Here is a 26,657-nt window from a genome sequence, read left to right on the forward strand (position 1 = left end):
TAACTACTTTGGAGAGCAATTTGACAATATCTAGTAAAATTGAAGGTGCACTTGGTGTACAATTCACCAGTTCAGCTTTTAGATGATACCTTAGTGTTATGGGATCCTTGGGGTGTTGCTTTTCTGGCCAGAAACCTCTGTGACCAGTGGCACCTTTGCCCAAGGTTTGCTCCAGCCCGCTGGGCTCATTCCACTTGGCTCACACTACTGGACTGGATCCCATGCCTGCCAAGGATGAGCCAGATGTGGAGCAGTGAGGGGTGTGTGAGCAAGACCGTGTCTGACTACACGGTCAGACATGCTGGCTGCTGCAATGGGGTGGGCAGCTCCAGGTGTTGGCATGGATTGCCAGCTCTCTGCAAGGCTGCAGCTGTACCAGGTGCACTGTAAGCAGCTTCCACAGCTTGCACTGGGGAACACGGTGGCACTCAGAAGCTTGGAGATGCCAGGAACCACAGGACCCCAAAGAGGGAGTCACAGCCCTGGCTCAGGGAGCTCCCAGGTCTGGGCTCCCCAAAGGGCCACAATGTGGTGGGCAAGGGGCATGTTTCAGCCCTATTTGTGTTACAGCTCTTTTAGTCCCACCATTTTTCGGGTCCCAAGTTCTTATCCTGTGATTGGGAAGAGTGAGGTATGCAGTCAAGTGGAGGGTGAGCAAAATGAAGAGGAGCTTTATTGAACAATGGAACAGCTTAGAGGAGATCTGCAGTGGGTAGCTTCTTTCTGCATCCAGGTTATCCTGGTAAGTGTTCAGCTCCTAGCAGGCAGGAGACCATGGAGTGGGAAGCTCCCCTCTGCAAGCAGGTCATCCCATCATCTCTGCCGCTCTCAGCAGATGCAGCTCTCAGCAGAGAGGAGGTTTTGGAGTGGATTGCTTCTCTCTTTCAGCAGGTCATCCCATCATCTCTCCAGCTCTCAGCAAAGAGGAGACCCTGGAGTGGGGGATGTGCATGCCCGTTGGTCCATAGGTGGGCTCAAAAATGGCACCACATGTTCCCACTCCAGTCCACAGGACTGGCAGTCCAGCCCCCAGCCTTCCACTCTCCCTAGCCTGAAAGTGGGGCCTCACCAAGGACCTGCCCCCTTCTGCCCAGGAACCTGTCTTCCTCCTGCCTGTTCATGGCACCTAGGCTATAGGTGCCAAGGAGGGCCTTCAGGCCAGCGCCAAGCCACCCTCAGCCCTGCCTTGGCTTCCCTTAGGTGTTTATCAATGCCCAGAGTCTGGAGGGGGCCAAGGCTACAGGAGGCTGGCATGTTTGCATAGCCCTGATACCTGACTGGGCTGTTAAAGCATCCGGGCTTGACCCTGACTTTGCTCCAGGATCATAGCGGGCACTGACAGCAGGGAGAAGCCAAGCAGCAGGAGCAGACACCTCCAAGCCTGCAAGGGCAGGGAGGGGATTTCTTGGGCCCCCAAGAGTATGGAGATGCCTGGATCTACAGCCACAGTTTGGGTGGCTGCAGCTGTGTCAGAGGTGCAGGGCTCCTGCCTGTCTCGGCCCCCCAAGAGCACAGAGAGACCTGGGTCCGCAGCCACAACTTGGGCGGCTGCAGCTGCACCCAGGATGGTGGGGCTCCCCACTCTTCCCGGGCCCCAGGAGTACAGAGATGCCCTGGTCTTCAGCTGTAGCTTGGGCGGCTTCAGTGGCATCCGGAGAGCTCCCACCCCAACTCGGAAGGGGTTACAGATTTGCCATGGTAATGAGTCTTCATCCTAAAGGTGTTGGTGGGGCCTGGACTTAGCCATACCTCCCTGGCCGATAACCTCTGGCTGCCAGGAATCTTGCCTGGTTACTTCAATGTATGTATAGAAATATTATTTCTATATGTACCATGATGTCAAAATGATTGGGAAGCTCTTTCGTAGAGACATACTAAAATTTCGTTGCAGCACTGTTGCATTAAAAAACTGTTAGGATAGGATTTTAATTCATAAATGTAGAAATAAAGAGGGAAATAGAAAATAAGCTTTAGGCAAGATCTAGTGATAATTACTGTAAACAAGATCCACTGATAAATGCTGAAATTAGTGGATAAAATTATGAGGAGAAACAGGATTTATACATAGTTCCAAAGCATTTTCCTCAAGATATTTATTAGCTACCAAAGGAAAGATGACAACATTATAAAGTAGGAGCTGCTGTAACTAAGTGATCATGGTTGTTACCACCAGCGAAAAGATACATTGACATCATGAATCCTGTGCTATGATGCTTTAAGAAAGTCACAGCATTATTTCTATGATATGCTTGCCAAAAAATGCATTACTTCTGTCCAATCATGGGAAAGTATTAGACAAATTGAAATTGAGGGACATGTGACAAAATAACATAAAATTTATTGAGGGTATAAGAAATGAGGAATGAGTGAAGAAGAAATAAGCTAAGGAGAAATGACAGTGAAATACAAGGAGGACTAAAACTACTTCACTTTGGGTATCAGGGAGGGTGTTTTTGAAGTAAATTAAGGTTAGGCAAAGCTTTGTTATTCCTGAGCAGCTACTGACTGCAGGTAGGGCTCAGTTACACTAAAGAATGTGTGAAATCATAAAAACCTTCAGTATTTAGCTGTATAAGACACAGGGGAGAAGACGTTTCAATCAGCACTTACCTTCATTAAGCCAAATTAACTGACAAATATCTTTTTGAAACTTGGGGAAGAGAAATCCTGAAATGTTTCTAGTGGTAAAGGAACAGTAAATGGAAATCATTTGTATAGTACCCAGTATTACTAATTTAACATGTATAACAAAAACTTCCTTTAAACTTAGCATTTGTGCTTGGTCTGAATGGTTTTACTTTAGTGAACATTCAGTGGTCATTTTTAAATTCAGTATCTCCTTATCTAATTTCTCCATAATAAATTTCTTGTTAACAAATTGTATTACCATAGATGTTTTTAAGAGCCTATCCCTCAGAATTGAGGAGTTACTATACAGTTTAGTTAATACTGATTTAATATACTGATTGTTTTTAGCAATATATGCAGAGAGAGTTAAATAATTGTTTGCTTTGGAGTTTTGGTGAACTAACTAAAACTGTATTTTATACAATATAAGTCTCTCTCAATCTCTAACCTGTTTCTTAGCACACATACCTTAAATTTTATAAAGTCCATTAAGATTTTGATTTTTAGTACAGTATTACTCTAATTCAATCTCAAATATTACTGTATTTGCATTTAACTCTGTTTTGAAAGTATTTCAGATATTGGCATTATTGTTTTAATGATACTCTTAAAATATCCTGAAAATACCACAGATGACATTTGTATCTGGCTGTTCTAGCTCTTTAAAATTAGAAATATTTCTCTACATACTTTTTGCAGAAGTGAATATCAAAGGTACATGCTTTCAAAGCAAGGTAACAGAAATTAGAAATTGGTGTGAAGATGGAACAATGGACAAACAACATTGAGTACATAATAGAGTCAGAATTGAAAATAATACACAGAATATCCTGATCTCGGAAATGGTTATGATATTTATTTATTTATTTAGAGATGGAGTTTTACTCTTGTTGCCCAGACTGGAGTGCAGTGGTGCGATCTCGGCTCAAAGCAACCTCTGCCTCCCAGGTTCAAGCGATTCTCCTGCCTCAGCCTCCCAAGTAGCTGGGATTACAGTCATGTGCCATCACGCCCAGCTAATTTTGTGTTTTTAGTGGAGACGGGATTTCTCCATGTTGGTCAGGCTGTTCTCGAACTCCCGACCTCAGGTGATCCACGCACCTCAGCCTCCCAAAGTGCTGGGATTACAGGCGTGAGCCATCGCGCCCAGCCGATCTTTATTCTTATATTCTAGCAATGTTATACTTCCTCCACAGCCCAGTTCTTACTAAATCATAGTATTATTTGTGTGAGAACTACAAGAAATTTACATTTCTGAGTTCAGAGAAGTTATACAGGACCACAGTTTCTTATGTGAAGAAATATTTTGAATCAAATATGTTTTAGATTTTAAAACTTGCTGGATTTTAAAAAAACTGTTTTGATACCTTTTATTATATAATAACCCCAGCATGACTTAGGGCAGAATCTGCACATTAATATTTTTGCAGTAAGACATATACATACTCACGCAAAGTGAGGAACATAAGGCAGCTAATCTCATCTCAGTTCTGGATTTTGCTGACAAATGAGTTAAGGAAAAACAATTGGATTTCAGAACTTGGGGCATTTTAGAATTGCAAATAAGGGATGGTAGACTTGCGTACTAATTAGAGGTGAGGAAAAAAAAACACACATAGAACAAACATTAAGAGCTGTGGTCTTGGCTGTAAGTATAGTGAGAGTTAGGAGAAATTAGAGACTTCACCAAGAAAAGTTCTGAACAGGGGCTGAAGGAAGATTCATAGAAAAGTGTTGCATTTGGAAATGAGCAAGACTAATGGCCAACCAGCCCAATTAGAACCCAGGTTCCTGTCAGAGGATTGTGGAATGAGAAGAGTTCTGTGAGGACAGAGTGGGAAGATTATATAGAGGGTTTGAATGTCAAATATGAGAATTGTAATACTGTGTCAGGATTCACAAAACTTTTTTGATCAAAGAAGCAATGTGAAAAATAGCAGGCTTCCTGTGGAATGAATATGGGGTTAAAAGGAAACAGTAGTGTCAAAAGACAAAATTGCAACAATTCAAAAGATCTAATTGACTTTTATTAGTGACTCGTGAATCGATGCCGTTTCTTCCAAAGATCTAGTAAAGGCTCTCCAATGAGTTATGCTCAAGAGGTTGGCTTCATAGGCAGAAAAGAGTTGAAGAAAGCAGAAACAGGGAACGAAAAGCTGATTGGTTATTTCAAAGTTACTTTCCTTACAGGGTTAAAATATAGAGGACTTCCTTATCATGCCAGCTCAGGGAAACTGGGCCCCTTCTGATTGGCTGCTGGGAATCTCCTGTTTTTGTTTTGTTTTGTTTTGTTTTCTTCAGAAAACTGGCCCCTTTCAACGTTTAGTTTGGCTGTGTGTCACCTAGCATAAGTGACTACATTCTGGTTTGGTCAGGTCTCTTGGGCCTACTGCAGGAGCTCAGTACAAATCAATGTTGTCTTACAAATTTTATTGAACAGTAGTCAAAATTGATCTCAAGATTTCTAGACTGAGAGCCTGGAAAAGAGTGGTCTGATGGGAAAAAAGCAGAATTGAAAAGTTCTTCCAGGTGGAAGGGTTTAGAACATATTGTTTAATGGGAAATTCAAGTGGAAATATTTCATAATTGAGTGTAAAAGCAAAGGTACAGGTTATACGTATTCAGGATTAGAATGGAAAAATCACTGAATTTTAAGCAGGCATTGTAAACATACATGGAAAATCTCTCTCTCTCTCTCTCTTTTTTTTTTTTTAAAGTTGAGACAAGGTCTCTCTGTCAACCAGGCTGGAGTGCAGTGGCGCAATCACAGCTCACTGTCCTCAGCCTCCAAGGATCAAGCAATCTTCCCACCTCAGCTTCCTGAGCAGCTGGGACCACAAGCATATGCTACCATGCTCAGCTAATTTTTTATTTTTTTTTGTACAGGTCTTGCTATGTTGCCTAGGCTGATACTGAACTTCTGGGCTCAAGCGAACTGCCTGCCCCAGCCTCCCAAAGTGCTAGGATTGTAGGCATGAGCCACTGCACCCAGCCATGAAGCTTTAAACTTAGAGACGTGACAAACTATCAAGTATTTTCTGTATGTGTTTTAAAATCCAAGTAACTTTGAAGACCATGAAATAGCTAACATCATGAAAGTGAGCAGGTTTTTTACACAAGAAGGTTTCCCTTAAGTTATATAGGCAAGGTAGCCTGAGTCTGGTAAGCTGAGGGGACCCTGATCAATATTCAAAATTTTAAAAAGTTTACTGTGGGATGTACTGTTCTACTCTTGGGTGAAGTGGTCCTGGAATAGGTGCATGTTTTGGAGAAATCTAGAAATAACTCACACACTCTTCTATTTCTGTGAGGCCTCAACACCCTGGTTGCTCTTTCTTTCACTGAAATGAGGGAGGTATTCTTGCCCCTGAGGGCAGATGTCTCTGTTGGGGAGGAGAGTGTAAACATCATGGATTCAGGTGCCCCAGCCTTTCATCCTTCATGAGATAACCTGGGTAGACTGATCCCTGATTAACTCTTTATGTCTGTGTTTGTTGACTCTGAGCTTGTTTCTTTCTTAAAAGTATATACATTATATTAATTACGTGTGTGGGGTGAAGGTGAGACATGTATATTGCCACTTCAGAAGGGTTTTGTGTTGAAGGGTGGGCAGATGCATGTATTCAGTTTGCCATATTGAACCTAACACGATGACTGTCGCATCCCCTGTGACTTGGACATACATGCCCAGATGGCCTGAAGTAACTGAAGAATCACAAAAGAAGTGCAAATGCCCTGCCGCCTTAACCAATGACATTCCACCACAAAAGAAGTGAAAATGGCCGGTCCTTGCCTTAAGCAATGATATTATCTTATGAAATTCCTTTTCCTGGCTCATCCTGGCTCAAAAAGCTCCCCCACTGAGCACCTTGTAATCCCCACTCCTGGCCACCAGAGAACAACCCCCCTTTGACTGTAATTTTCCTTTACCTACCCAAATCCTATAAAACAGCCCCTCCCTTATCTCCCTTCACTGACTCTCTTTTCCGACTCAGCCTGCCTGCACCCAGGTGAAATAAACAGCCATGTTGCTCACACAAAGCCTGTTTGGTGGTCTCTTCACACGGACGCACATGACATAGCCCACATAAGAAATTGTCCTTATGAAAATAAAGGAACTTTATTAACTAAGAATTTACCCTAATCTTTGTCTTCCATAGTTTCTTTTGAGAGTATAAGTTTTGTCACATGTCTGAAATCTTTATATGGAAGCTCTGACTCCTGGCCCTTTGGTTGGAGCCCACTTCTACCTGTGAGCTTTGAGTTTATAACAATGTACCTATAGCTATACAAAAGGCAGGAGGAAGATTGGATTTCAGGCTTAATGAACAGACTCAGAACTTAAGGTGGACCCAGCATGGAACTGGCACTTTACAGAACAGATAAGTACTTTTTTTTTTATCTCTGAAGTTTTAGACTAACATTTCATATGGACATTTCAGATTACACATATTGTATCTACTATAAAAACCGTGCTTTATACTTTTCTTAGTGCTTAAGATGTATAGTCCTTAAAACAATAATAGATACATTGTTGGAGAATGATAGTTGGAGCATTGAGAGGATTTAAATTTTATTTCTATACTGTATAATACTGGATTCTAAGCTTAAATGAGCTTAATATTAGAAAAAAATAGTATTCATAGTAATGTAATAATCACACAAATTTCAGCATATTGAAAATGTGTTGGGAGACAAGTATGTATTTGGTATGTAATTTTTTAGTATTTAAATGTCTGTTTTTTGTTTTTTGTTTTTTGTTTTTTTTGAGATAGAGATTCACTCTTGTTGCCCAGGCTGGAGTGACAATGGGGCGATCTTGGCTCACCGCAACCTCTGCCTCCCGGGTTCAAGTGATTCTCCTGCCTCAGCCTCCCAAGTAGCTGGAATTACAGCCATACACCACCACATCTGGCTACTTTTTGTATTTTTTTTAATTATACTTTAAGTTCTAGGGTACATGTGCACAATGTGCAGGTTTGTTACATATGTATACATGTGCCATGTTGGTTTGCTTCACCCATTAGCTCGTCATTTACATTAGGTATTTCTCCTAATGCAATCCCTCCCCCATCCTCCCACCACACAACAGGCCCCAGTGTGTGATGTTCCCCGCCCTGTGTCCAAGTGTTCTCATTGTTCAATTTCCACCTATCAGTGAGAACATGCAGTGTTTGGTTTTCTGTCCTTGCGATACTTTACTCAGAATGATGGTTTCCAGCTTCATCCATGTCCTTACAAAGGACATGAACTCATTCTTTTTTATTTGGCTGCATAGTATTCCACGATGTGTATGTGCCACATTTTCTTAATCCAGTCTATCACTGATGGACATCTGGATTGGTTCCAAGTCTTTGCTATTGAATAGTGCTGCAATAAACATATATGTGCATGTGTCTTTATGGTAGCATGATTTATAATCCTTGGGTATATACCCAGTAATGGGATTGCTGGGTCAAATGGTATTTCTAGTTCTAGATCCTTGAGGGATCACTACACTGTCTTCCACAATGATTGAACTAGTTTACATTCCCATCAACAGTGTAAAAGCATTCCTATTTCTCCACATCCTCTCCCGCATCTGTTGTTTCCTGACTTTTTAATGCTCCCCATTCTAACTGGTGTGAGATGGTATCTCATTGTGGTTTTGATTTGCATTTCTCTGATAACCAGTGATGATGAGCATTTTTTTCATGTGTCTGTTGGCTACATAAATGTCTTCTTTTGAAAAGTGTCTGTTCATATCCTTTACCCACTTTTTGATGGGGTTGTTTGATTTTTTTCTTGTAAATTTGTTTAACTTCTTTGTAGATTCTGGGTATTAGCCCTTTGTCAGATGGGTAGATTGCAAAAATTTTCTCCCATTCTGTAGGTTGCCTGTTCACTCTGATGGTAGTTTCTTTTGCTGTGCAGAAGCTCTTTAGTTGAATTAGATCCCATTTGTCAATTTTGGCTTTTGTTGCCATTGCTTTTAGTGTTTTAGTCATGAAGTCCTTGCCCAAGCCTATTGTCCTGAATGGTATTGCCTAGGTTTTCTTCTAGGATTTTTATGGTTTTAGGTCTAACATTTAAGTCTTTAATCCATCTTGAATTAATTTTTATATAAGGAATAAGGAAGGATTTCTCTTCTCAAGGAGTATCTTTGTGGTGTTCTCTGTATTTCCTGAATTTGAATGTTGGCCTGCCTTGCTAGGTGGGGGCTCCTGGATAAATTCCTGAAGAGTGTTTTCCACTTGGTTCCATTCTCCACATCATTTTCAGATACACCAATCAAACGTAGATTTGGTCTTTTCACATAGTTCCATATTTCTTGGAGGCTTTGTTCATTTCTTTTTACTCTTTTTTCTCTAAACTTCTCACTTCATTTCATTCATTTGATCTTCAGTCACTTATACCCTTTCTTCCACTTGATTGAATTGGCTACTGAAGCTTGTGCATGTGTCATGTAGTTCTTGTTCCATGGTTTTCAGCTCCATCGGGTCATTTAAGGTCTTCTCTACACTGTTTATTCTAGTGAGCCATTCATCTAATCTTTTTAGCTTCCTTGCAATGGCTTCAAACATCCTCCTTTAGCTCGAAGAAGTTTGTTATTACCAACTTTCTGAAGCCTACTTCTGTCAAATCATCAAAGTCATTCTCCATCCAGCTTTGTTCCATTGCTGGTGAGTTGCTGCGATCCTTTGGAGGAGAAGGGGCACTCTGGTTTTTAGAATTTTCAGCTTTTCTGCTCTGGTTTCTCCCCATCTTTGTGGTTTTATCTACCTTTGGTCTTTGATGATGGTGACCTACAGATGGGGTTTTGGATTGGATGTCCTTTTCATTGATGTTGATGCTATTCATTTCTGTTTGTTAGTTTTCCTTCTGTCAGTCAGGTCCTTCAGCTGCAGGTCTGTTGGAGTTTGCTGGAGGTCCATTCCAGACGCTGTTTCCCTTGGTATCACTAGTGGAGGCTGCAGAACAGCAAATATTGCAGAACAGCAAATATTGTGGTCCAATCCTTCTTTGGAAGCTTCCTGTCACAGGGGCACCCGGCTGTATGAGGTGTCAGTCGGCCCATACTGGGCGGTGCCTCCAAGTTAGGCTACGGGGGCTCAGAGACCCACTTGAGGAGGCAGTCTGTCCGTTCTCAGAGGACAAACACTGTGCTGGGAGAACCACTGCTCTCTCTGAAGAGAGAGAGTTTAAGTCAGACAGAGACGTTTAAGTCTGTAGAAGTTTCTGCTTCCTTTTGTTCAGCTACACCATGCCCCCAAAGGTGGAGTCTACAGAGGCAGGGGGCCTCCTTGAGCTGTGGTGGGCTCCACCTGGAGCTTCCTGGCTGCTTTATTTACCTACTCAAGCCTCCGCAATGGCAGACTCCCTTCCCCAGCTGGGCTTGCTGCCTTGCAGTTCGATCTCGGACTGCTGTGCTAGCGGTGAGCAAGGCTCCGTGGCCATGGGACCGCTGAGCCAGGCACAGGCATCCCTTGGTGTGCCGTTTGCTAAGACCATTGGAAAAGCGCAGTATTTAGGTGGTAGTGTCCCAATTTTCCCTGTACAGTCTGTCACGGCTTCCCTTGGCTAGGAGAGGGAAATCTCCTGACTGCTTGTGCTTCCCGGGTGAGGCGATACCCCACCCTGCTTCAGCTCGCCCTCCATAGGCTGCACCCACTGTCCAACCAGTCCCAGTGAGATGAACCAGGTACCTAAGTTGGAAATGCAGAAATCGCCCATCTTCTGCGTTCATCACGCTGGGAGCTGCAAACTGGAGCTGTTCCTATTTAGCCATCTTGGAATGGACCCCTAATTTTTGTATTTTTTAGTAGAGATGGGTTTCTGCATGTTGGTCATGCTGGTCTCAAACTGCCAACCTCATGTGATCCGTCTGCCTCAGCCTCCCAAAGTGCTGGGATTACAGGCGTGAGCCACCGCACCCAGCCTATGTCCTGTTATTGAGTATGTCCTTATGTTTCATTTCTTTTCTTTTAGGTCTCTTTTATTCAAAACCTTGTATTTTGTGTGGAAAGAGTTTACCGTGTGCCTGACTTTGGTGTCTGGGAAAGAGGAAGCAAATATAATAATGGCAGCACAGAGCTACATTCGAGGTAATTTGCTGATTTCTGAGATTTTTTTTTTAATTAAATGTGTGGAATTTGAATATGGAAAAATACTGACGCATTAGATTGGAACTGTGATTTATATGTTAATTTGCGGCAATTTTTTTTTCTACCTATGATGCAGATGGAAGTCACTTAAAATTAACACAAAAGAGCCCATTCTCAGTGCCCATAAACAGATGCAAGATAGGAGTAGGTGTCTTTCCCAACCTGCCAAGGTGTCAGTACATGCATATCAGCCTTCATCATTAATCCACAGCTTGGCCTTTCTGCTCAACCAAGTCATTTTCTTTTTCCTCTTTGAAATTACCTCATTTGAAATGTCAAGTACATTAAAATTTTCAAACACCAGTTGTATATGCACTGAATATAAAATTTCCTTCCATGTTATAGAACTGATTTTTATCTTGACCACAGATTCTTACACTGTTCATGTAAAACTTAAGATTCATTGTCATCTGTAAGATCTGTGATCAACATCTTGAGCTGTGGTTTAGTGCGTTTGAATAAGCAACAATAGCTAATAACTGATATTAGTAGTTTATGAATTTCTTTTAATCCTTAGGGTTAAGGAAATAACTTTAGTGACTGATTGTACCTTTCCTAAATCCTAATTTTATGCCAAGGAGATCATATTTTAATAACAATATAGTTCAATAAGTCCTATCCATGTTGCACTAAAAGATGTATGAATTTAAGCTAAAAGTTATTACTGTAGGTTAGTTTGGATTATTGAGACTTAAATGAAGTAAAGAAACAGTCTAGAGGCCACGCATGGTGACTCACTCACGCCTGTAATCCTAGCACTTTGGGAGGCTGAGGCAGGAGGATCACAAGGTCAGGAGTTCGAGACCAGCCTGGCCAACATGGTGAAACCCCATCTTTACTAAAAATACAAAAAGTAGCTGGGCATGGTGGTGCATGCCTGTATTCCCAGCAACTGGGTAGGCTGAGGCAGGAGAATGGCTTGAACCCGGGAGACAGAGGTTGCAGTGAACCAAGATCGTGCCACTGCACTCCTGCCTGCATGACAGAGCGAGACCCCGTTAAAAAGAAAAAAAAAAGAAAAAGAAAAAAGAAACACTCTAGAAAACACTGGTTAAGAGGAATCCAAAGTGGTCTATATTTTTTGATAGACTAATCGCACACACAAAAATAAGTTGATATAAGATATTTAGTAAACTAAAACCTGGCTCCAGATCACTAGCTATATAACCCTCAGCAAGTTATGTGACCTTCTTATGATTCAGTTTTCTCATCTGTAAAATAAAGGTGATAATTCTACTTTATTTCATTGTTGTAATAATCGTTGTCATTGTTGTAGTAGTGTATATAAAGCATTTGAATGCCTAGCATAAGTAAGCACTAGAATGTTAGTGTACTTACACATTTAAGAACATTTTAATAAAAAATATTTAAATTAAAGGGACTTTAAGATTAATCCTTAACTAACATAGAAACATTTTTCTATAGGTTTTGTGATTCATGTGAAGAATTTTTACAGTATAGACCAGAATAGTATCAATCAATGAAAAAGTCAGTGAAGTAGAGGAATAATTTGTGGTAAAGTTCATTTCAGACATTAAACAGATTCTGGCAAATACTAAAATTAGATAGATGATGTTATAATTCAGCCCTCATCCAAATTAAGTGCTCAGCATTCCAGATTATCACTCAAATAATAAGAAATTGGATCTAATTAGATACGATGATTTTTAAAATTTACCTTTTCCGTACGTATGATTATCAGATCTCTTCCTTCTTTTTTAATAAGCTTTTAATATATCAGTCTGACCCTGTTGCCATTATTTTCAGCGTGAAATATTTAGACTAGAAGTTTTTCTGTTTATAAAAACTATAGTAGGCCAGGAGCAGTGGCTCACATCTGTAATCCCAACACTTTGGGAGGCTGAGGCGGACAGATCACCTGAGGTTGGGAGTTTGAGACCAGCCTGACCAACATGGTGACACCCCGTCTCTACTTAAAAAAAATACAAAAATTCGCCTGGCATTGTGTCATGTGCCTGTAATCACAACTACTTGGGAGGCTGAGGCAGGAGAATCTCTTGAACCTGGGAGGCAGAGTCTGTAGTGAGCTGAGATCGCACCACTGCACTCCAGCCTGGGTGACAGAATGAGACTCCATCTCAAAAATAAAAATAAAAACAAAAGTAAACTGTAGTAAACTCAGAAAGAACCTTAAATAAAAGTTACTACTGACCCTAGAAAGTAAGGGTGTTAGAAGGTGCCTGGTGACAAAACAGGCTCCAACTTGTATTCCTATAACTGAGGTGCCAGTCTTTAAATTGATTCATTAAGGTTTTTGTTTGAAGGCTTGAAAAATCATTATGTGATGTTCTTTGCCCTCTTTTGCATGCAAAATTAATCTTAATTGTAGTCGGCCGATTTTGTTCAAATGGATGAGAGATGAAGTTTGTCATTTAAGTTTGGATGATGGGTTTTATACTTTATTTGACATTGATCTTGTAATTGTCCATAGTATAACACTTTAAAATTCCCAAAAAGAACTTTAACCTTAATTTTTTATCTGAAAGTTTCCAAGGTCAGGTCTTCTGTTTTGAATCTATCACCTCTGATGTCCAAAGGATACATTTTGAAACTGCAGGAGAATTGAGCTCCATGTGCTCACGGAGGCAGTGACGGCTGTGGTAGTGGGCGGCCAGTATCTTTCTGCACTTAGGCCTGTGTAGTGGAATGTAGGATCAAGTCACACCTCTTAATCTGTCTCTGCCATAGGATACCCCAGAACTATTTGGGGTTTATTGGATCTATTCTTTACTGCTTAATGCAGTATCCTTGTTATATCCTGAAGCTGTTCTCATAATTTCAGACAGCTTGAATTAATACATAGTAATACTTACCATAAGTACTTACACTTCCCTTCGTAGCCTGACACTTTCTCTGCCACTCTCCTTTCTCTGTGCTATACAGTCATCTGTACCAGGAGTCAGAGAGAGAACAGAGCATAATCTGAGTGTTGCCTTGGTGCTCACTAGGGCCTCAGTTGAAGTGACTGACTCTTCCTTTCCTTGCCACGTTGAGTACATCCCTTCTAAGTTGCACCTCGTATCAAAGAAGATTTCGACCCCTGGGCCCCAAAAGACGCACATGTACTCTTCTGAAGTCAGAGGCTCTCTCTTCAGCATCCATGTCCAGCTGTCCTTTAATAATTGCAATCTGTGACACTGAACAGTTATGGAATATGTTTAGGCCAGGCCAGGAATCTTACTGCATTTTATATAGGAGGAAACAAATGTTTAGAAGACTTTGGGGTACCCCACACCTTACATCATATAACTCAATGGGTGGTAGAACCAGAACTGGATTCCATGTCATTGGCCCACAACTCCAAAATCATTTTTACTATGTCACATTGTATTTCAAAGTCATAAAAAGTTTCTCTAAAGTGTGAAAGTACTGCATGGTGTAAACGCTCTATAAAATTGTGGTAAGTTTCAAGCATGATATCGTAGCTTAGTAATCAGTATAGCTTGATTCGGCTTAATGCTTTGGTGAGACCCTGTTTGCCCTCCCATTTCAACCCCAGATTGGCTGGTCCCCTTTTAATTCAAATTCTTGAATTGTTTAGTATTCTTAGATAAACCCCAGAATTTTTTTGTTAAGAATACTCTCCTTACATTGATCAAAACCTCATTCTAACAGTAGCCTCACCCTTTCCAGGGCTTCAGTTAAGGGTCTGTTGCTCTGATCTCACTATGTTTATCTTGAAATGTTTCCTAAGTAACCATTCCCTGTTCTTCTGAGTTTTCTGTTTGCTTTTCCTCAAATAACACACCCCTTTCAATTTTTCCTAAGGTGTCTGGAGCTATATTGGATAATGTTCTTCTTTTTTCCTGTTAAGTCTCTAAGTCTTTTAATGCATGCCCATACTTTCTTAAATTCTATATTATCATATTTAATTCCACTTTCCTCCATATATCATTTTGGTACCTATTTATTATAGCAGTAATTCTGAGTCTCCAGAGTTGTACGTCAGAGAAGTCCTCTCAATCTCTACAAATTTAATGCAAATATTTTAATCTTTAAATTTCTCCCTCCTCATTAATGTAAGGTTATTTCTACTCCTTGGGCTACCTTTAAACCTGTACCTGTGTGTTTTGAAGAAGAGATGAGTCTTTGTTACAAAATGTGAATTGAATTCCAAACCCTAATTTTGATTTTTTTTGGCTACTGGGAAACAAAAAGGAAAACTGTACTTAATAATTTACTAATGTGCATATGTGTCCAGATGTACAGAAATAAACTCCTAAGTAGAACTTTGTGTTTAACAGCATAATTTCCTGTTTCACTTTGTTAAGTCTTGTGTTTGTGATATATAGAGGACTACAGAAGCAAAAGGAATTGAAGTCTGATTTTTTTTAGCTTTTTAATTATACTTAAAAGTTCTGGGGTGCATGTGCAAAATGTGCAGGTTTGTTACATAGGTACACATGTGCCATGGTGGTTTGCTGTACCCATCAACCCATCATCTACATTAGGTATTTCTCCTAATGCTATCCCTCCCCTAGCCCTCCACCCTCTGACAGGCCCCGGTGTGTGATGTTCCCCTCCCTGTGTCCATGTGTTCTCATTGTTCAACTCCCCCTTATGACTGAGAAAATGTGGTGTTTGGTTTTCTGTTCTTGTGTTAGTTTGCTGGGAATGATGGTTTCCTGCTTCATCCATGTCCCTACAATGGACATGAACTCGTCCTGTTCTATGGCTGCATAGTATTCCGTGGTGTATATGTGCCTCATTTTCTTTATCCAGTAGTCTATCATTGATGGGCATTTGGGTCGGTTGCAAGTCCTTGCTATTGTGAACAGTGCTGCAATAAACATATGTGTGCATGTGTCTTTATAGTAGAATGATTTATAATCCTTAGGGTATATACCCAGTAAAGGGATTACTGGGTCAAATGGTATTTCTCATTCTAGAACCTTGAAGAATCGCCACACTGTCTTCCACAATGGTTGAACTAATTTACACTCCCACCAACAGTGGACAAGCATTCCTATTTTTCCACATCCTGTCCAGCATCTGTTGTTTCCTGACTTTTTAATGCTCCCTATTCTAACTGGTGTGAGAGGGTATCTCATTGTGGTTTTGATTTGCATTTCTCTAATGACCAGTGATGATGAGCTTTTTTCATATGTTTGTTGGATGCATAAATGTCTTCTTTTAAAAAGTGTCTGTTCATACCCTTTGCCCACCTTTTGATGGGGTTGTTTTTGTCTTGTAAATTTGTTTAAGTTCTTTGTAGATTTTGCATATTAGCCCTTTATCAAATGGATAGATTGCAAAAATTTTCTCCCACTTTGGCTTTTGGCTTTTGTTGCCATTGCTTGTGATGTTTTAGTCATGAAGTCTTTGCCAATGCCTATGTCCTGAATGGTATTGCCTAAGTATTCTTCTAGAGTTTTTATGTTTTTTTTTTTTTTTAAATGGAGTCTTACTCTGTCACCCAGGCTAGAGTGCAGTGGCGCAATCTAGGCTCACTGCAAGCTCTGCCTTCTGGGTTCACGCCATTCTCCTGCCTCAGCCTCCCAAGTAGCTGGGACTACAGGCACCCGCCACCATGTCTGGCTAATTTTTTGTATTTTTTAGTAGAGACGGGGTTTCACAGTGTTAGCCAGGATGGTCTTGATCTCCTGACCTCTGATCCACCCACCTCGGCCTCCCAAAGTGCTGGGATTACAGGTGTCAGCCACTGTACCTGGCCAGTTTTAGGTCTTACATTTAAGTCTTTAATCCATCTTGAGTTAATTTTTGTATAAGGTTTAAGGAAGGGGTCCAGTTTCAGTTTTCTGCATATGGCTAGCCAGTTTTCCCAACACCGTTTATTCAATAGGGAGTCCTTTACCCATGGCTTGTTTTTGTCAGCTTTGTCAAATATCAGATGGTTGTAGATATGTAGTGTTATTTCTGAGGCCTCTATTCTGTTCCATTGGTCTATATCTTTGTTTTGGTACCAGTACCATGCTGTTTGGGTTACTGTAGTCTTGTAGTATAGTTTGAAGTCAGGTAGCCTGATGCCTCCAGCTTTGTTCTTTTTGCTTAGGATTTTCTTGGCTATGCAGGCTCTTTTTTGGTTCCATATGAACTTTAAAGTAGTTTTTTCTAATTCTGTGAAGAAAGTCAATGGTAGCTTGATGGGGATAATATTGAATCTATAAATTACTTTGGGCAGTATGGCCATTTTCACGATATTGATTCTCCCTATGCATGAGCATGGAATGTTTTTCCATTTGGTTGTGTCCTCTCTTATTTCTTGAGCAGTGGTTTGTAGTTCTGCTTGAAGAGGTCCTTCACATCCCTTGTAAGTTCTATTCCTAGGTATTTAATCAGCAACTAGGATTGCAATCCCTGCTTTTTTTTTTCCCCCCCTAGAAATTGTGAATTGTAGTTCACTCGTGATTTGGCTCTCTCTTTGTCTATTATTGGTGTATAGGAATGTTTGTGATTTTTGCACGTTGATTTTATATCCTGAGACTTTGCTGAAGTTGCTTATCAGCTTACGGAGATTTTGAGCTGAGACTATGGGGTTTTCTAAATATACAATCATGTCATCTCCAAACAGAGACAATTTGACTTCCTCCATTCCTATTTGAATACGCTTTTTTTTTTTTTCTCTTGCTTGATTGCCCTGACTAGGACTTCCAATACTATGTTGAATAGGAGTGGTGAGAGAGGGCATCCTTGTCTTGTGCCGATTTTCAAAGGGAATGTTTCCAGTTTTTGCCCATTCAGTATGATATTGACTGTGGGTTTGTCATAAATAGCTCTTCTTATGTTGAGATACATTCAATCAATACCTATTTTATTGAGAGTTTTTATCATGAAGGCGTGTTGAATTTCATCAAAGGCCTTTTCTGCATCTATTGAGATAATCATGTGGTTTTTGACATTGGTTCTGTTTATGTGATTGATTTGTGTATGTTGAACCAGCCTTGCGTCCCAGGGATAAAGCCGCCTTGACCGTGGTAGATGAGCTTTTTGATGTACTGTTGGATTCAGTTTGCCACTATTTTATTGAGGATTTTCACATTGATATTCATCAGGCATACTGGCCTGAAATCTTTTTTTGTTGTGTCTCTGCCAGGTTTTATTATCAGGATGATGCTGGCCTCATAAAATGAGTTAGGGAGGAATCCCTCTTTTTCTATTGTTTGTAATAGTTTCAGAAGGAATGGTACCAGCTCCTCTTTGTACCTCTGGTAAAATTCAGCTGTGAATTCATCTGGTTCTGGGCTTTTTTTGGTTGGCAGGCTATTAATTACTGCTTCAATTTCAGAAGTTGTTATTGGTCTATTCAGGGATTTGACTTCTTCCTGGTTTAGTCTTGGGAGGGTGTATGTGTCTAGGAATTTCTCCATTTTTTTCTAGATTTTCTACTTTATTTGCATAGAGGTATTTATACTATTCTCTGATGGTAATTTGTATTTCTGTGGGTTCACTGGTGATATCTCTTTATTATTTTTTATTGTGTCTATTTGATTCTTCTCTCTTTTCTTCTTTATTAGTCTGGCTAGTGGTCTATTTTGTTAATCTTTTCAAAAACCCAGCTCTTGGATTCATTGATTTTTTTGAAAGGTGTGTGTGTGTGTGTGTGTGTGTGTGTCTATCTCCTTCAGTTCGCCTCTGATCTTATTTATTTCTTGTCTTCTGGTAGCTTTTGAATTTGTTTGTTCTTGCTTCTCTACTTCTTTTAATTGTGATGTTAGGGTGTCGAATTTAGATCTTTCCCACTTTCTCCTTTGGGCATTTAGTGCTATAAATTTCCCTCTGCACACTGCTTTAGCTATGTCCCAGAGATTCTGGTACAGTTGTCTTTGTTCTCAGTGGTTTCAAAGAACGTCTTTATTTCTGCCTTCATTTTGTTATGTACCCAGTAGTCATTCAGGAGCAGGTTGTTCAGTTTCCATGTAGTTGTGTGGTTTTGAGTCAGTTTCTTAATCCTGAGTTCTAATTTGATTGCACTGTGGTTTGAGAGATAGTTTGTTATGATTTCTGTTCTTTTGCTTTTACTGAGGAGTATTTTACTTCCAATTATGTGGTCAATTTTAGAATAAGTGTGATGTGTTGCTGAGAAGAATGTATCTTCTGTTGATTTGGGGTGTAGAGTTCTGTCTATTAGGTCCGCTTGGTCCAGAGCTAAGTTCAAGTCCTGAATATCCTTGTTAATTTTCTGTCTCGTTATCTGTCTAATATTGACAGTCGGGTGTTAAAGTCTTCCACTATTATTGTGTGGGAGTGTAAGTCTCTTTGTAGGTCTCTCACAACTTGCTTTATGAATCTGGGTGCTCCTGTATTGGGTGCATATGTATTTAGGATAGTTAGCTGTTCTTGTTGCATTGATCCCTTTACCATTATGTAATGGCCTTCTTTGTATTTTTTGACCTTTGTTGATTTAAAATCTGTTTTGTCAGACACTAGGATTGCAACCCTGTTTTTTTGTGTTTTGTTTTTTTTTTTTTCCATTTGCTTGGTAAATACTCCTCCATCCCTTTATTTTGAGCCTATGTGTCTTTGCACATGAGATGGATCTCCTGCATACAGCACACTGCTGAGTCTTGAGTCTTTATCCAATTTTCCAGTCTGTGTTTTTTAATTGGGGCATTTAGCCCATTTACATTTAAGGTTAATATTGTTATGTGTGAATTTGATCCTGTCATTATGATGTTAGCTGGTTATTTTGCCCGTTAGTTGATGCAGTTTCTTCATAGTGTCGATGGTCTTTACCATTTGACATGTTTTTGCAGTGGCTGGTACCAGTTTTTCCTTTCCATATTTAGTGCTTCCTTCAGGAGCTCTTGTAAGGCAGGCCTGGTGGTGACAAAGTCTCTCAGCATTTGCTTGTCTATAAAGGATTTTATTTCTCCTTCGCTTATGAAGCTTAGTTTGGCTGGATTTGAAATTCTGGGTTTAAAATTCTTTTCTTTAAGAATGTTGAGGCCCTGGTGGCTCACACCTGTAATCCCAGCACTTTGGGAGGCCAGGGCAGGTAGATCATGAGGTCAGGAGTTCGACACCAGCCTGGCCAAGATGATGATACCTTGTCTCTACTAAAAATACAATAATTAGCCGGGCATGGTGGCAGGCGCCTGTAATCCCAGCCACTCGGGAGGCTGAGGCAGAGGATTGCTTGAACCCGTTGAAATCAGGAGGTGGAGGTTTCAGTGAACTGAGATTGTGCCACTGCGACAGAGCAAGACCCCGTCTCAAAAACGAAAACAAAACAAAAAAACACAAAAATAAAACAAAGAATGTTGAATATCGGTCCCCACTCTCTTCCGGCTTGTAGGGTTTCTGTAGAGAGATCTGCTGTTAGTCTGATGGGCTTCCCTTTGTGGGTAACCCAGCCTTTCTCTCTGGCTGCCCTTAACATTTTTTCCTTCATTTCAATCTTGGTGAGTCTGATGATTATGTGTCTAGGGGTTGTTCTTCTCAAGGAGTATCTTTGTGGTGTTCTCTGTATTTCCTGAATTTGAATGTTGGCCTGTCTTGCTAGGTTGGGGAAGTTCTCCTGGATAATATCTTGAAGAGTGTTTTCCAGCCTGGTTCCATTCTCCCCATCGCTTTCAGGTACACCAGCTAAACATAGGTTTGGTCTTTTCACATAGTCCCATATTTCTTGCAGGCTTTGTTCATTCCTTTTCATTGTTTTTCCTCTAATCTTGTGTTCTCACTTTATTTCATTAAATTGATCTTCAGTCTCTGATATCCTTTCTTCTGCTTGATTGATTCAGCTATTGATACTTGTGTATGTGTAATGAAGTTCTTGTGCTGTGTTTTTCAGTTTTGTCAGGTAATTTATGTTCTTCTCTAAGGTGGTTATTCTAGTTAGCAATTCGTCTAACCTTTTTTCAAAGTTCTTAGCTTCCTTGCATTGGGTTAGAACATGCTCCTTTAGCTTGGAGGACTTTGTTATTACCCACCTTCTGAAGCCTACTTCTGTAGGTTCATCAGACTCATTCTCCATCCAGTTTTGTTCCCTTGCTGGCAAGGAGTTGTGATCCTTTGGAGGAGAAGAGGCGAATGGTTTTTGGAATTTTCAGCCTTTTGGACTGGTTTCTCCCCATGTTCGTGGATTTATCTACCTTTAGTCTTTGATGTTGGTGACCTTCGGATGGGGTTTCTGAGTGGACGTCCTTTTTGTTGATATTGATGCTATTCCCTTCTGTTTGCTAGTTTTGCTTCTAACAGTCAGGCCCCTCTACGACAGGTCTGCAGGACTTTGCTGGAGGTTCACTCCAGACCCTGTTTGCATGGGTATCACCAGCAGAGGCTGTAGAACAGCAAAGATTGCCACCTGTTTCTTCCTCTGGAAGCTCTGTCCCAGAGGGGCACCCACCAGATGCCAGCTGGAGCTCTCCTGTATGAGATGTCTGTCGGCCCCTGCTGGGAGATGTCTCCCAATCAGGAGACACAAGGGTCAGGAACCCACTTGAGGAGGCAGTCTGACCCTTAGCAGAGCTCGAATGCTGTGCTGGGAGGCCTGCTGGTCTCTTCAGACCTGGCAGGAAGGGACATTTAAGTCTGCTGAAACTGTGCCCACAGCTGCCCCTTCCCCCAGGTGCTTTGTCCCAGGGAGATGGAAGTTTTATCTGTAAGCCCCTGACTGCGGCCGCTGCCTTTTTTTCAGAGATGTCCTACCCAGAGGGGAGGAATCTAGATGGGTAGTCTGACTACAGTGGCTTTGCTGAGCTGTGGTGGGCTCCGCCCAGTTGGAACTTCCCCATGGCTTTGTTTACACTGTGAGGGGAAAACCACCTACTAAAGCCTCAGTAATTAATGGTGGATGCCCCTTTCCCCACCAAGCTGGAGCGTCCCAGGTCGACTTCAGACTGCTGTACTGGCAATGAGAATTTCACACCAGTGGATCTTAGCTTGCTGGGCTCCATGGGGGTGGGATCTGCTGAGCTAGACCACTTGGTGGCCTGGCTTCAGCCCCCTTTCCAGGGGAGTGAACGGTTCTGTTTCCCTGGCATTCCAGGTGCCACTGAGGTATGAAAAAAGCTGCTGCAGCTAGCTCGCTGTCTTCCCAAATGGCTAGCCAGTTTTGTGCTTGAAACCCAGGGCCCTGGTGGCACCCAAGGGAATCTCCTGGTCTGTGCGTTGCAACGACTGTGGAAAAAGCTTAGTATCTGGGCCAGAGTGTACCATTCCTCACGGCGTAGTCCCTCATGGCTTCCTTTGGCTAGGGGAGGGAGTTCCCTGACGCCTTGCATTACCCGAGAGATGACGCCCCACCCTGCTTCAGCTTGCTCTCAGTGGGCTGCACCCACTGTCTAACCAGTCCCAGTGAGATAAGCCAGATACTTCAGTTAAAAATGCAGAAATCACCCACCTTCTGCTTTGGTCTTGCTGGGAATTGCAGACCAGAGCTGTTCCTATTTGGCCATCTTGCCAGACTCCTGACTTTTTTAGCTTTTTAAAATGGTTTTATGTTCTATTCTCTTGGCTTTTCTAATAAAGAAAGCCATCACTAAAATATCAGATAAATAACAATCATAGCACCACTTTACTCAGTTTAAGAAGCTTTCAGTGACCCTTTTATTCCATATGGTGCTTATTACTTAAAGTAATGACTTAGTCTTCTTAAGTCATTTTTTGTATTTTCGTCATGGAACTATTAGAAGCTACCGTCCAACCATTCTGCTTCATTTTATGTATCTTTGCCATACTGAACACACTATAGTACTGTGAAGTCCTTGTTCTTCTAGGAAATATGATTGGGTAGCTCAGGGATTTAAAACAGTGTTAATGAGCAGAAGATTGTGAATTTAGTTCTCATGCCTGCCAGTTACTTTTGTGAATTACATGGTAGGTGTGAAATTAAATAGTCAGACCTATCTTTTCTATAACAGCTTTGATTTATGCAACAAATCACTATCTCTCAAACAAATGTTGCTTTATTTTAGCTCTCTTCAGTGAATGTTAGAATAAAGATGTTAAGGTACCATCTTGCAATAATCAAATCAGCAAATGTTCTGTTGATATTAGTCATCTACTATTAATATGTTCAATAGCTAATAATAGAATAATTTGGTTTCCTGAGAGTATCTTGTACCCTTAAAATATTTTTAAATTCTTACAACAATATATATTGCCAACAATAGAAATTGCCATTAAAATGTAAGATCATGTTATGATTGTGGTTGGGTTTCTAAATAGCTTGCTGTTGCCAGATATTTGAATAACTAGTGGATAATAAATTAACATATTTGTGAATTTTACTCTAGTTCAGGTACAGTATTTGTTTCTTTTTGTTTTTTGTTTGTTTTTGTTTGTTTTTTTTTTTTGAAACAGAGTCTCACTCTGTTGCTCTGGCTAGAGTGCAGTGGTGCCATCTTGGCTCACTGCAACCTCTGCCCCCGGGTTCAAGCGAGTCTCTTCTCTAGTCTGGGATTACAGGCATGTGCTACCAGGCCTGGATAATTTTTGTGTTTTTAATATAGACAGGGTTTTGCCATGTTGGCCAGGCTGGTCTTGAGCTCCTGACCTCAAGTGATCTCGTCCACCTCGGCCTCCCAAAGTGCTGGGATTACAGGCATGAGCCACCGTGCCCAGCCTTGTTTCTTTTAAAATGCCACATTTAAGTGACAATTTCCAAATTCATCCCATAGCTGTTTTTTTGTACCATTAAAGACAGAACCTTGGGCTGGCTACATTGTGTTTCTAAGTACTGAATTTCATGTGTGTTTGCCTTTTGAATAAGTTATTTTCTCTTTACATTTCAAAATATTGTAAATATTTAATAAAATATGTACCTCATACTGTAGGAGGAATTTTTCTGGTATTACTGGGTTAACTGAATGTAAATTTTTGTGCATTGGGGCCTAAGGGAGCTCCTGGGTCATCAGGAACACATTCTTAAGGAAGAAAGCCAGTTAACAATGAATGTTTTTACACAAACAGTCCAAATATACAACCCCAAGGGACTTTTCTAACCCTTAGGGTCTAAGGCTCTAAAATTCTTGTTCAGATACTATGGTAATTTGGTTACTATTTTACAGTATGCAAAATTATGATTGGCCTAATTGTTCTGGGTACTTGGTAGAGTTTGCAATCTGACTTAGATTTTTTTTCCAGTTACCTATTGTTGCAAATAATAACCCAAATTGTTGCAAATAAACCCAAACTTAGAGGCATAAAACAACAACAATCTTTTATTATTATTGTCTTACATTATTATTTATTATTAAGATGGTAGACTGAGTTAAGCTGGGCAGTTTGTGTGCTCAGGGTCTCTAATGTGTTTGTCATCATTTTGACTGGGGCTGGGCTTATCTTGAAGGCTTTGTCACTTGGGTATCTGAGTGTTGACTAAGACCTTGGCAGGACCTGTCCCCTGGAAGGCCTATGTGAAGTTTTTCCATATAGGCTTTCTCACAGCACGGTGGCTGGGTTCCAAGGCCCAGAATCCAAGGCAGAGAGTTAGGTGGGAGCTGTTTTCTTATCTGTGACCTAGGCTCAGAAGTCATGCAGTGTAAATTCCACCACATCCTATTTGTTGGAGTCACTAAGACCAGTCTGTATTCTAGCAGGGAATATTAGACTCCACCTCTTGATGGGGAGGAGTGTCAAAGAATTTCAGACATGCTTTAAACCACCACAGGTCCTTCACTTGGATTTTATTCCTTTAGGTTCCAGCCCTTGTTATTTCTCTCTAAAATAACTTTGGACCTGCAAAGAGCCCGCTGCCATTAGTATGCTAGCAGTACATGTGAATTGTCATGAAATTTGTTTAACCTGTGGAAGCATCAAGTACTTCCTTCACTGGCAGGGAACCTTCACTGGCAGTGATATGCTAGGCTGCAGATTAGATTCATTAGGATACTATCTTAAATCCAGATTATTGGCTCAATTGCTCTTGAAAGTCAGGGTAAATTGGTCAGCATATCTTCTAGTAGGGTACAAAGTTTTCACCAAAGAGCAGAAGTAAGGATGGATTTTAAAGCTGCTCTGAGCTTGTTTCCTTATCTTAAAAGTAGAGGGGATTAACGAAATAAGTGTAACACTTGCATAGGTTCTTGTACTTATACATTGAAAACTACAAAGAAATGTTAAGAGATATTAAAGAAGACCTAAATAAATGGAAAGACATCCTATGTTTATGTAATCTATGTAAAAAATCCAACTGTCTTTTTTGCAGAAATTGATGAGCTTCACATGGAAAGGTAAGGGAACCAGACTAGTCAAAACAACATCGAAAAAGAACAAGATTGGACTCACACTTTTCAATTTCAAAACTTACTACAAAGCTACAATAATTAAAATAGTGTGGTTCTGGCATAAGGACAAGGAGATCGGGGAAATAGAAATAAGAGTACAGAAATAAACCCACACATCTGTAGTCAATCGATTTTCACAAATGTGCAAAGACAATTCAGGGGAAAAGGATAGTTGTCAACAAATAGTGCTAGGACAACTGGATGTCCACATGCAGAGGAATGAATCTGACCCCTATTTCACACCATATACAAAAATGAATATGAAATAGATCAAAGACCTATATGTAAGAGTTAAAACTGTAGAATTCTTTTTTACTCCAAAAATATATACATTTATTTTATATCAATGGAAAAGTAATAATACAATATGATAGGGATGGAAAGATAGAAGGTATATTTTATGGGAAGATTTTTGCAAATATGTATATATGGGATAAGGAAAAGGAAAATGGGATGAGCTGGGATGTTGGAAGGTGCTCGTTCAGTGTTCAACTGAAAACAAGTGATTTAAAAACATGATCCACAGTGGTTGTCTTAGTTTAAGGTGCCACATGTTCGTTCTTTTGCCAAGAAATTTACTTATTTTTGGAAAGAACATGAGGATTTAATCCAAATTCTGCAGACATTTTGGGAAAATTGTTCTCAGTGGAACACTTAAGGAAATGAAAGAAAAGGAAGAGTCAAATGGGCCTATGGAGATTTGAATCTTCAGTAACTGGACGGGTAGCTGGGTGGACCCATTCCAGATGGGCCTGGGCATCATTCTACAGTTGTGATTTTCTTGTAAACCACCGTGACTCTTACTGGCTTGGATTAAAGAGGTTGCTCTGTTTTCACCGAAGCCTTCTGGCTGTTATCACAACTCTGAGTTCTTCCCAAAGTGGGAAGTGATGTCTTTTCCAAATATCATGAGGCAGTTTTCAATGAGAAATTGTACAAGAGAAACCTTTTTTTTGAATTCTCTTTTTTAAAATCAGAGTCATCACACTGGACTTTTTGTGAATTCATTTTCTAGTTTTGAGCTGCAGGAAGTAGACAGCTGAAGAATGCTTGGGGCTATACATGCTGATAAATGATAGGCTATTATCTGATTGGATAAGGAATGTTCAATGTGTACACTCCAAAAAGGTATCTCAAGAGAACAACACTGGCTTTTGGCAGCTGGTCTAAAAGCCTCTGGATAGCAATTATTTTCTCCTATTCATTCCCTTGATGAATACACTAAGCCATTCATCATAGAGATTGGATGAAAATATACTTCCTTGGATATTCTTTCATTTAAGAATGATGTTTCCAGAAGAATAGACTCATTGTCCAAGTTCACTTTATCTCCAGAATTTAGTTTCTCTTAGGGCTCGATATGATTTTATATTTGCCGATTTTCTGAAGATACCCTCTGTTGAGTGGCCCTTTTTGGTTGATTTTAAAAGGCATATCCAGAGAGGGGTGGGTATGTTGTCATTCTCACAAACATCTGTGAGAGAAGCTCCAAAGAGCTGGCCCAGCTTTAAGGCTGGTAGAGTCGTGCACAGATTGTCCTGGCAAGTGTTAGAACCCTGCCAAAAGAAGGGCTCTTGAAAGGTGGAAGGAGAGGTGGAGTTCCCTGTCCCTGTGGCGGGAGTATAGTGGCTTGGGGATGGCTTATTTTAATTCCGTGAGAATGCATGCCCAGCGA

The 26,657-nt window shown here is 40.6% G+C and overlaps 1 protein-coding gene across 11 annotated transcripts in view; it reads left to right on the forward strand.

Annotated features, from left to right (window-relative positions):
* PHKB (phosphorylase kinase regulatory subunit beta) overlaps positions 1-26,657 on the forward strand; it is a 225,514-nt gene that overhangs the window by 72,490 nt on the left and 126,367 nt on the right. For all 11 annotated transcript variants that reach the window (XM_077984034.1, XM_077984031.1, XM_077984029.1 and 8 more), the window contains 1 exon segment: positions 10,597-10,712. In XM_077984034.1, coding sequence (XP_077840160.1) covers positions 10,597-10,712 — 116 coding nt within the window.

The sequence above is a fragment of the Macaca mulatta genome, chromosome 20 (genome assembly GCF_049350105.2).
Source record: "Macaca mulatta isolate MMU2019108-1 chromosome 20, T2T-MMU8v2.0, whole genome shotgun sequence".
NCBI lineage: Eukaryota > Metazoa > Chordata > Mammalia > Primates > Cercopithecidae > Macaca > Macaca mulatta.